Here is a 12097-nt window from a genome sequence, read left to right as displayed (position 1 = left end):
GGATCCGCATGCGGCTCTTTCACACATATTGTGCGGCTCCCGGCAGGCTCCCCATCTATTTGCTTCATTTCTCTCTCTCTTTCCACCTCTTTCATTCTTTCTTTCCACCTCTCTCTCTCTCTCTCTTATACGCAAATAAATAGCAAACAAATAAATATCATTATACATATCTGGTTTTACCCCTTTTGTTTTTATTTTTGGCAGTCTCATTTAATGTTAATAAAAAGCAAATCTGCACATTTCTCAATAAAAACCTGTATGTAATATCTGTTCATGTCTTGCAGCTCTCAAACATCTGACGTCTGTTCTGTGTGGCTCTTACGTTAAGCAAGTTTGGCCACCCCTGTCATAGAGGAATTATCATAAAGATGTGCAAGGGGGCAAATGCACATGTGTTGTTCATGCATTTCTCCTCCCCCCCCCCGCAGGTTTTAATCTTTGTTAGGAAGGTTTGGTGAGGGACAGTACAAGGCTCTCTCTTTCTCTCTCACTGTGTTTTTTCCCCCCCTCCCCCCCCCCGCAGGTTTTAATCTTTGTTAGGAAGGTTTGGTGAGGGACAGTACAAGGCTCTCTCTTTCTCTCTCACTGTGTGCCCTGGCCAGAGCAGAATCAGTCAGAAAGTGTGTACAGAACAAGAGTCCAGAGCAAACTGTGTGATAAGAGCAAATACCAGAGAGGACACGGCTCCTCAGCCAGTGTGTCTAACTGCAGTGGTACCTGATGAGGGACACTGCAAAATTTGTCCCTCTCGTCCCCACCCATAAGAAGAGGAGGAGTTTGGATTTATATCCCGCCCTTCACTACCCGAAGGAGTCTCAGAGCAGCTTACCATCTCCTTTCCTTTCCCCTCCCCACAACAGACACCCTGTGAGGTAGGTGGGGCTGAGAGAGTTCTTTGAGAACTGCTCTTGATAGAACAGCTCTGAAAGAACGTGTGACTGACCCAGGCCACACCAGCAGCTGCATGTGGAAGAGTGGGGAATCAAACCTGGTTCTCCCAGATTAGAGTCTGCTCTCCTAACTACTACATCAAAAGGATGTGGGTATACTCAGGAGGGATGGTTTACAACAAGGTGGGGGGAACCAAGCAGTTGCAGATTCCTTTGCCAACAAGTTTGCGTAAATACCTCTCACAAGGTCCCCATTGCATTCAACCCAAGCCCCAGGTGGTTGTTTCATAAATATAAGATTTTGAGGAAGTTCTTCTAATCATATCGGACAAAGAGCAGGTTGGTTAGCTGATCTCTCTAGCTCACAGCCTGGGCCTGGTGATAAAAGCTTCCTCAACATGCTGTATGTTTGAAGAAACAAGGAGAGATTGTGAGGAATCTGTAGTAAAAGACCCTGGGTCCGGTGGGGGTGGAGAAGACAAGCTGGCAGATCATTCTCCACCACAGGCACCAACGCAGACTGAGACTGTGCTCCTGGCCGCTAGGGTTGCCAGTCTCCTGGTGGTGGCTGGAGACGGCCCGCTATTACAACTGATCTCCAGACAACAGAGATCAGTTCATCAGGAGAGAATGGCGGCTTCAGAGGGCGAACTCTATGGCACAGCATCCCTGCTGAGCCCCCCCTCCAACTCTGCCCTCCCCTGGCATCACCCCCACCCCCACCCCAATCTCCAGGAATTGCCAAAGCACAGCAGGCAACCCTAGCAGTGATAGCAAGATTTTTCACAACTCAGCAGCCAGGAGTGGCCCCAGACACTTTTGGTACCAGATGCCAAAGGTCCAAAATGGCACACACACCCGCCCCCCATTCTCATGGACAGAGAAGCTCTCTTGCACATCTCTTAGTAAAACAAATGAAAGCTGCTCAAATACGCAGTTGTTCATTTCAGGTCACAAGATAGGTGGTCTGAAGTCATGTTATGTCCACCTCTTTCTCTGCTGCCGTTAACAGTGCCCACATCTGCTGCCTGCCACGGCCACCTCTACTAGCATCCCCTTAGTATTATGCCCAATGTCTGCAGTGTTCTCTTCCCTTGTGGTATTTAACCAGGAAGAACAATAAAATACAAATGCACAAACCCACCCAAACCACTATTTATAATGGTCATCTTCCCAGTTCTGGCAGAAGAAGAAGAGACTGGATTTATACCCCGCCCTCTCAGAGCGGCTTACAAACGCCTTTCCCTTCCCCTCCCCACACCCTGTGAGGTAGGTGGGGCTGAGAGAGCTCTGACAGAAACTGCTCTTTTCAAGAACACCTCTGACGGAACTATGGCTTGCCCAAGGTCATCCAGCAGCTGCGAGTGGAGGAGTGGGGAATCAAACCCGGTTCTCCCAGATTAGACTCCGCGCACTTAACCACTACACCTGCAGCCCTTCAACCGGGATGAAAACTGGGCGTTCTGACATGCAAAATTAGGCAGCCAATCGCTGTACTCTCTTGTTCTTTTCCAACCTGGCCCAAGACATTTTGCTACTCCACAATGCCAAAATCCAGAGAGGCATTATTGCAATGCCACAGTGGGTTGTTTGGAATAGAAAGTGCAGGACTTGTGACGTCTGGGAGCGGCATTCTCCAACATGTTGTAGAACAGTGGCCTTCAACCCCAGGGCCACTGTGTAGTTCCCCCCCACACACCTTGCTGTCTGTCTGTCTGTCTTTAGCATTAAGCATGCATGCAAAGAGGGGCATATAATACAACAAGCAGCCCTTGTCCTCTTTGGAATAGGTTCTTCTAGAAGGCAGCTCCCCACCCCACAAAAGGCAGGTCTGTAGTGGCTTGCAACTTACCACAAGAGCAGCATGTAAAGCAGTTGGTGTGATAAAGGTTCCCCATTGCTTGGCAAGCTTGGCTGGCCCCATAGACCCCCTTTCCACACTTGATACAAATGCCTACAGGAGAAGGGAGAGAAGGAACATTAGAGCCCGCCGAGGTTTCAACAAGCAGCTGTCAAGTCCCTAACCTGCAGGCGCACACAGCAGCCAATCATTCAGTTTTTACTTTAAAAATTTAAAAAAAACCAAAACTCTCTTGTCTCGATATAACTACTCAAAATGCGACTTGCAAGTCACAGGCCTGAAGGCCAGCATGAAAGTTTACGCTAGAGCAGCATTTCTTAAACTGCAGTCTGTTTGCATCCTTTGGGTCGTTCTTGTGCCTGTCCAACCCATGTGAAAACAGAGCCAGAGCCTGCTCAGTTTTCTAGGAATGGGGAGCAGAGTCTCTCCTTCCTCTGCTTCTCCATCTTTTGAAGGCTGGGAGATCACATTAGCTGCCACCACCCACCTGCAGTCACCTTGCTCCCAGATCCCTTTGGAACAGTCGCCAAAAAACACACGGATTGAACCAGAAATATCTAAGATGACTGTAGTTTCAGGTGGGCAGCCATGTTGATCGGCAGTAGAAGAGCAAGATCTCCAGCAGCACCTTAAAGAACGGCAAGATTTTCCAGGGTATAAGATTTTGGATGTCAAAGCTCCCTTCCTCAGATAACTCTCTCTGACAAAGGGAGCTTTGAGTCTCAAATGCTTATATCCTGGAAAATTTTGTTGGTCTTTAAGGAGCTGATGGACTTCAGCTTTGGTCTTCTACTGCAGAGCAATGTAGCTACCCACCTGAAACTTTGCTCTATGATGACTACTTTAGGGTAGATCCAGGTGGGGTAGCCATGTTGGTCTGAAGCAGCACAACAAAGTGTGAGTCCAGTGGTACCTTTAAGACCAACAAAGTTTTATTCTGGGTATAAGCTTTCATGTACAAAGCACACTTCTTCAGATACCAAATATAACTGAAGAAGTGTGTGCACACAAAAGCCTATACCTTGAATAAAAACTCTGTTGGTCTTAGAGGTGCCACTGGACTCACACTTTGTTCCATTAGGATAGGACCCCCTCAGTGTCCCTCAACAAGCCAGAGTTCTTGGCACTGAGCTATTTGATCACAGCAACCAGAACTGAATTGTTTTCCACCCTATTTTCCAATACAAAAGATTTCAGCGCAGAAAAAAAGATGCCACTCTGTGTCCCCAGCAAGTAACGGCAAATGACGTTTTTTACCTGAATAGTAGAAGATCATGTTATACGGTTGAAGCCGGTCTTTTCCTATTCCTAAGTGCACCTCTGAAAATTTTCCAAAGACCCTTCCCAACCCTGTTCAACCAGCCTCTGGCTAAAAGCTATTAACCAATAAGGAAATGTGTCTCTGGTACAACGCTCCTTCCAAGCATAGGCTGAGAGCCTGCAGAGAACTTAGAGCATCTTGAGCTGAGGCCGTACAGATCCAGCTCCCCCTCTGAAGGCTCACCTCTTAGGCCACATACAGGCAACACACCGTTTCCCTTAAACTTGCCTGTGATGCGTATGCGGTTGGTAAGGGTTTTGCCACATCATTTTGAGGACGAAAAAGGATGGAAAATCTCCACAAAGCAAATGCGGCCTGCTGCACACGCTCAAAAAAGGGGGTCAAGGTCTTTCACATCAGCTACCAACCTGATCTTTTTAGCTGGAGACGCTGGGGACTGAGCCACGGCCCCTCCCCTAACACTGGAGTTACATGTTCTAAGATTATTCTGAACTAACCCAACTACCTCTAAACTTCAAGAAATCCAAAATCATTACCTTTGGGAAAACATGGAAACCTCATAAACTGAATGTCAGAGGACTGACCAGGTGTCAAGTGTTAGATATCTGGGAATATATTTCCATCATAGCTCTAGCTGGGTTGCCCATAAAAAGGAAATGACCAAATCTGTTAACAGTAGCGCACTTGCAATTACCCGCTTTTACTACACCAAGGGTAATCAATATGTTCCTGTAGCCCTTGGGGGGTTTTAAACATAAGAGCAGTGCCAAACTGTTGTATGGGATCTCAGTATGGATTAGGGCCATTAGCAAAGGATATAGAAAAAGTTCAATTTAAATTCTTGCGGAAAAGCCTCCAGCTCACATATTTTTGTCTTAGCTCAGGAAGGACGGCTCCAGAACAAACTAACCTATGCAGTAGATCACTCGCTCACTCACAACTTTAATGCCAGTAGCTCACAAAGTAGACGTTTTGCTCACAAGACTCCACAGCTTAGAGGGAACACTGCTCCCTTCATGTGTGTCTTATACAGCCATCTGTCTGGAGACCAAAGACTCCTAGAGATGGAAGCCTGGATTATAACATTCAGATATTGGTTCAGGCTACTCTACAGAGCTGACTCCAGTCCTCTTATTCTGCAATTGCTTGCTGAGTCTCAGTCCTCTGCCTGGTTTCACTATATAGAGTGGAAGATCGCACGAATAGGGGTTAGTTTTGGGGAGTTACTCCTTCTGCCAGAAAGATCAGTCTTTAGTTTGATTAAACGACATTTGCTGTCAAGAGCTGATTGGTCGTGCCACTGGCAGATGTTCCCCCTTGAGGGTAGGGATTCCTCCCCAAGGATCTATAGAAGATCCTATGTAACCACTCCAGATTTTCGAAGAACTTTCATGTTGGCTCATTTTAATGTGCTACCCTCGGCTGTACTGATTAGGAGGTATTGTAAAATCCCATACAAGGACAGACTATGTGCTTGTGGTGTCAATGAAACAAAGTCTAGATCACACCCTTTTGCAATGTTCTTCCTACTGCGATCTCTGAGCCTCGTTCTTGGAGCCATTATTGAGAGACCATGGAAATCAATCTGATGACTGGTACTCTCTTTACTCTCCAATTGCCTTGTAGTAGCAGTAGTAGTAAAATTTATTGTGTAGCCATTGGCCATTACAACTTAAAATTTAAATTTAAACAATATATAAATTAGACAACTTACAGCAGTGGAATTTGAATTAGATTTAAAATATAATAACCTCTAAAATCTGCACATTCAGTATTTAATTAAAATCTTAAATATAGATACCCATCTCCAGAAACACATAACGCAAACATTGCTGACAATTGCCTTGTAGTAACTATGGAAATGGTGGCTAAATTTCTGTTCTTCACTGCCAAGGGGAGAGCTGGTATCAATAAGTGCCAATTATTACTGCTATTTTCAAACCTGTTTATGATGCTGTGATCTGCCATTAAAGGCTGTGGTTGTTTAAAAAGAAAAAATAGGAAGTCCCAAGCGGGAGGAGGGGAGAAACAGACAAGAGCCCAGGGGGGAGACACTTGTGGGCATTTGAGCAGACAGGGCTACAATGGGAAATAAGGCTGAAGGATTGGGGGGGGGAAGGGTACAGCTGTGGGAAGCTCGGAAGGAAATAAGGAGGGATTTGTGCTGACGATGATGACTAAAGGGATGTGAGGGGTAAAGTGCCACGAGGAGAATGTGGCAGAGAGAAGGCGGGTGATTTCAGCATATCGCCCCTACAAAAGCAGGCTTCTCAAACCTGGGCTTCATTCTCAAGGCGGAATAGGCATTATGCCAGCTGGTGGGAGCAAGCAACCCAAAGCAGGTCTACTCAGAAGTAAGTCCCATTCTATACAATGGTGTTTAATCCCAAGAACACGTCTTTAGGACGGCAGCCACAGTCCCACCAATTCCCCCGCAGATGCCTTCCCTCCACACAGACCACCAAGGAAACACCGCCATACCTGAGCCCCGGAGACCTGCTCTACTCAGCCCTGCCTCGACGAAAGCTTTTGCCCCATTCACCAAGGTTTGGGGTTTCTTTTGGAAATGCAAACAATTATTTCAGAGTCCTCTGGCACCTCCCCACCACCATCTGCCTCCTTCCAGAAGCCAAGCGCATCGGTGCCTGGCTAGCTGCCCCTGATACTTCGAGCCAGTAGCAGCAGCCTCTTTCGCTCGCCCCGTTTCCATTCCAAGGATGGCAAAAGTCCATTTCCTAATGAAATGTCCTGTCTTTTGATACCTCATTCACAAACACGGCTAGAGGCTGCCTCTTCTGCAGCGGACTCTCCTGGGAAACCCAGCCGCGTGAGTTATCTGACTGCTGCTGTTTTTTCAGCTCCAGATCAGACCAACAAAAACAGATCACTGGTTAGTCCATCCCCAAAGCAGACCAAAGTTTGCGCTGGTCCAGAATCAAAGCCCCCCAAAACAAAGCACAAACCACGTTAATACATCTAATGTCATATAGCCAACCCAAACGAGACAAAGCGGTATGCGATCTTTCGAGCGCACCAGAATTCTTCATCACGATGCATGTTGCAAAATAAAGGTGTGTGTGTGTGGGGGGGGTGATGTTTCAAGCCGTGATTTTAAGGTTACCCCCTCCCAACAAAAAGAACTGCTCGTTATTACATTCACACATTAACATCCCCGTTTAGATCTTCCGGCCCATATGACAGCCATTTCCCCTGCCCCATCACAATGATGGCAATTTCTTACACACCCAAGGAAATGCTGATTGCCACTTTGGGGTCAGGAAGCAATTGTTCTCCAAGTCAGTTTGGCCAGGGATCCTGGAGGGTTGGCATTTGTGAATTTCCTGCATTGTGCAGGGGGTTGGACTAGATGACCCTGGAGATCCCTTCCAACTCTATGATTCTCCCCCTGCCACCAGGGGACTTTTCTGGTCTTTTTTAAAAATGGCAAGTGAGTATCATTACACTGATATAACATTACAACAATCTTGTATCATTTTCTTTGAATTCCCAGCTTTCACAGCCCCTTTAGTTGCAGAGACATGCCTTTCCCCTTATATCTCTCTATAAAGAAAGGTATTAGAGATTTACTTAAAAAAAAATAAGCTGGGATTTCACAGAAAATATATGCATTCTCATACAGTGGCATAACAATATTCAATTGCTAATTTTAAAAAATGGAAAAGGGTTCTGGGAGCAATGAGGGATAGGCCACTGCCAGGATGCTGGGGCAGGGAAACTATGGGGAAGCCCTGTTGCTGCTGCAGTGTACCAACAGCCACAGAAGAAATGAGGAATCTACACAGACCTGTACCTGTGTGGAAACCACTTTGGATTGCTTTGTTCTAATTAGGAGGCTTGATCTGTGATCTGCAAATTCAAAGACCTTTACAGCAGAGACTCCCCTCCAATGTGGTGCCTGCTGATGTGTTCCCGGGGCGAACTTGCTTCTTGTATCTTTGGTATAAAGTGAAAAGAGTCTTGAAGAAAACAGAAAAACCAGCGGGCTGCAGGTCATTCCATACCAGCTGCCTGAAGCGATGAAATCACCCCAGGCAGATGCTATCAGCTTGGACAGAGACACAGACTTTTACATCTCTGGGCCAGGCAATCGGGGATGCCAAGAATTTTGCAAAAATCACAGGTTTTCTTAGCTAATGGAATGCTGCAGGTGGAGAGCTCGTCCCTAACAGAAAGACAACCCATTTTGTCAACGGGCATTGGGCAGAAAAGAAAATAGCTCTGAGGAAGGGAAAACTAAGGCAAAGCCTTGCAAGAATATGAATGCCCAAATTATTCCCGTTTGCCCAGTTTTTCTATTATGCCCAGGTTTGGCAGCCATAAAGAACAGGGGGAAACTCCTCACATCTGTAAGTTGCTCTATGAGAGATGTAAATGCTTAATATACCTACAAAATAAGAGAATGTAGTCAACAGCAGACAGGGAAGGGGGAAGCTGCAGAAAACGAGTATGAAAGCCTGTGTGCAACCAGGTTTTTTGCACCACTGAGAACATATGCAAGCAGTTCATCAAACATCTGACTGTGCAGATCACAACCTGCAGAGTTTGTTGTTGTTCAGTCGCACAGTCGAGTCCGACTCTTCGCGACCCCATGGACCAGATCACGCCAGGCCCTCCTGTCTTCTGCCGTCCTCTGAAGTTTGCTCAACTTCATGTTCGTTGCATCTATGACACTGTCTAACCATCTCATCCTTTGCCATCCCCGTCTTCTTTGACCTTCAATCTCTCCCAGCATCAGGGTCTTCTCCAGTGAGTGCTCCCTTCTCATTTGTTTACAAACCAAATTATTCAGGTGACTGAGCATCTCTATCAACAGAGTCACCCAGTGGCCACATAGAGAGAAAATCCTCCCTGAAACCAAACCACATCTCTTCCCCAAAGCAAAGTCTATCTTGCCCCCTCCACAGTAACCATCTTTGTGATTGGTCTAATTCCCATGGTAGCCAATGCAGCAGCCAATCTGTGGTGGGACCTGCTACTCCCTCTGCACATTCCAAAAGAGCCCACAGATCCAACAAAATCAGGTGCCTCTGCAGTATGCATTTGCCACCAGTAGCCGGGTTTGGCGACTTAAATTTGTGGCAGTGATTTCCCCTCTCCAATGCATAAGCTTGAAGAAGCATCCAGGACTGCACAATTTCTTAGATCTACCATCACCCGGAAGTCCCTTGGATCTTCCTCCTATCAAAGCACCTTTTCATGGCTAACAATTTTCAGTGTTCAAAGGGGGACAAACTTGCAATGACAGTATGTTAGGGAAACTGAGGCACGCCTTACCAGTCCATTTCTCCAACAAGGATCAATTACTCTGGACTGATTTTCTGATTAAATTTCTATCCTACTTTTCACACATTTGCCTGAAAGTTCTTTAAGATTCCTAAAGTATAGTAACTATCAAATATCCCACTTAGGATTGCTAGAATATAGTAACTTTCTGCTTTAAACACATTTCCCTAAAAGTGTTCTTTAATTTAAATCTGCAGTCAGTCAGTCCTCAAAGGTCTATTTAATGTTTTGTGAAACCATTGTTTCCTAACAGTCAGTGTGGTGTAGTGGATGAAGCAACAGCCATGTGGGCCCAAATGCCACTTAGCCATGACTCTCCCTGGGTGACTTTGGGCAGTCATTCTTGCTCCAAGACTGACCTACCTCACAGGACTGTAGAGAGGATAAAAGAGAGAAGGGGAAATCTAGGTAAGCTGCCCTGGACACATGGAAGGAAAGACGGGACTAAAAATAGATGACTACAGAAGTGTGCAGAGAGCCATCAAATTATAGGAAATCCACAGGTGACCCACCTTGGTAATGTTAAATAAGAGCCTTCAAGTCAACTCCGGAGATAACTACATGGAACAGCAGGTGAGTGTTTCTCCTAGTCATAGTTGGCTCCTTTGAGCTTCAGGCCACCTGAGCAGGACTTTTAAAAGTTATCCACTGCACTTAAAAATCTGTAGCTCTGTGGAAACACAGGTTTTTAGAACTTGGGTTGCTAGCCACTGGCCCCGGTCACATGGGAGGTTTAGCCCCGCAAGAGGGATGGATCGGGGGCGCAGCAAACGGGTGCGATCACACCGCAACATCTGGGAAGTGGCGCACACCCATCCCCGATCCGTCCCTTCAGGCCGATAACACGCAGCAAAAAAGAACCTACAAAAGAGCAGTACCTACCTGAAACGCCGCAGCAAGCACGGCCGTGGGATCGCCGGCGCACCGGTCTTCCGGAGCATTCGAGGCTCCCGGCAGAACTGCGCATGCGCACACATGCGCAGCCGGCTGCCTCGCTCTCCCTTCCGTGGCTTCCCCCCGGCATCTGATCGTGCTGGGGAGCAACTGCGCGGCGGCTCAGGGGATCTGTCTGATCCCACCACCGTGTGTCTCTTTTGGTGCGGCTCTAAAAAGCCGCACTTTGGCCACGTCATTTTCCCCCGTGTGACCGGGACCACTGTGATTCTTCCACTGGGCAGCATATCCTTCTGCCTGTGTCTGAAATGCTAAACATTTTTTTATGATCTGAAGTGATCAAGATCTCTGCATAGCTAATAATTTGCACTCTCTCCCCTGTCTGCCCCAAAAGCTGGCGCACTTTCCCCCCAGCAGGCTCATTAAAAAGACTCACTTTACCTGTTTTGCATTTCCACCCTTTGCAGAAATCAGGTTGCATCCCTCCCCCTCATCATTTCAATGGTAAGCTTCTTGCAGCCTCAACTTGTCTCTGTTATCCATGGTATTCTGTAAGGCACTAGTGATAAATAACACTACACAAATAATCATTTTATTACTAGTGTATGAAAGTCTAGTTCTTGGCATACCCCAAGGAATAAACTCCAGCACACACACAATAAAGGGAAACAACCTCACTGCACAAATAATCAAAGCAGGCCCTTTCATCGTAGACCAGAGAATCAATATCACATTCCTACTGCTGACATGGTAAAAGCTGATAAGACTAGGAAAGGACTTGGGAATGCAGAAGTTCCCCCTTAATGACACAGGTGGAAAGAACAGAGAACTTCTGTAACAAAGGTTTAAATATAAATCATAAATATTAGACAGTATGACAAAGATTCCCAGAATGCCTTGGACATGAATGATTAAAACCAAAGATTCACCGACTGCCTGCATGTGTGAGGAGGCACAGCACATCCAAAGAAAGGACTTTTGATTACTGCCCCCATCTAAAAACTAACAGAAGATATCAGAAAGCCCCTCCCCATAACAGACACCCTGTGAGGTAGGTGGGGCTGAGAGAGTTCATTCAAGAACTGCTTGTGAGAGAACAGCTCTGAGAAAACTTATGACTGACCCAAGGTCACACCCGCAGCTGCATGTGGGGGGGGGGGAATCAAACCCAGTTCTCCCACATAAGAGTCTGCACTTTTAACCACTACACCAAACTGGTATAAAAGTAATCAACATTTTTTGCAGTTTAATGTTGAATATATTAAAGGGAAGGCACTGAAATCTGCCCTCAGACACCCATCTCCAGTGAAATATCTTTCCCCTACACTTCAAGCATGTGGTGACAATCTTGTCTCTAGCATGGTCAGTGTGGGACATTTCCCTCAGGCGAAAACTACGGAAACCAAAGAGGCATTCTTCCCTGCCCATAAGGGCTATAAGGTTTCCCTTACCTGAAAGCCGGTCGAATCCAACTCTAGGAGATGGTGCTCATCTCCGTTTCCAAACTGAAGAGCCAGTGCTGTCCGAAGACATTTCTGTGGTCATGTGGCTGGCATGACTAAATGCTGAGGCACCTGTTACCTTCCCACCAAAGCAGTACCTGTTTATCTACTTGCAATTTCTTGCTTTCAAACTGCTAGGTTGGCAGGAGCTGTGGCTAGAGATGGGAGCTCACTCCGTCACATGACAGTAGGGTCTCAAACTGCTGAACTACAGACCTTCTGGTCTGCAGCTCAGCGTCTTAACCTCTGAGCCACCACGGCTGCTGTAAGGGCTATACTACCTCATAAATACAGGTATGAATCAAACTTTCAAGCATAATCTTGGTGTGGATGCCTTCCTGGCTTCTCCCCTTCCAAGCCACCC

General features: G+C 46.5%; 1 protein-coding gene across 1 annotated transcript in view; it reads right to left on the bottom strand.

The window, feature by feature from the left end:
* WTIP (Wilms tumor 1 interacting protein) overlaps nucleotides 1–12097 on the bottom strand; it is an 85421-nt gene that overhangs the window by 51062 nt on the left and 22262 nt on the right. The window contains exon 2 of the mRNA XM_015411089.1: nucleotides 2743–2844. Within this exon, the coding sequence (XP_015266575.1) occupies nucleotides 2743–2844 (102 nt within the window). The remainder of the gene's footprint in view (nucleotides 1–2742; nucleotides 2845–12097) is intronic.

This window comes from Gekko japonicus, unplaced genomic scaffold (assembly GCF_001447785.1).
Source record: "Gekko japonicus isolate JY-2015 unplaced genomic scaffold, Gekko_japonicus_V1.1 scaffold711, whole genome shotgun sequence".
Taxonomy (NCBI): domain Eukaryota; kingdom Metazoa; phylum Chordata; class Lepidosauria; order Squamata; family Gekkonidae; genus Gekko; species Gekko japonicus.
The sequence above is the reverse complement of the archived record's forward strand: the minus strand, read 5'-3'. Positions and strand labels throughout refer to the sequence as shown.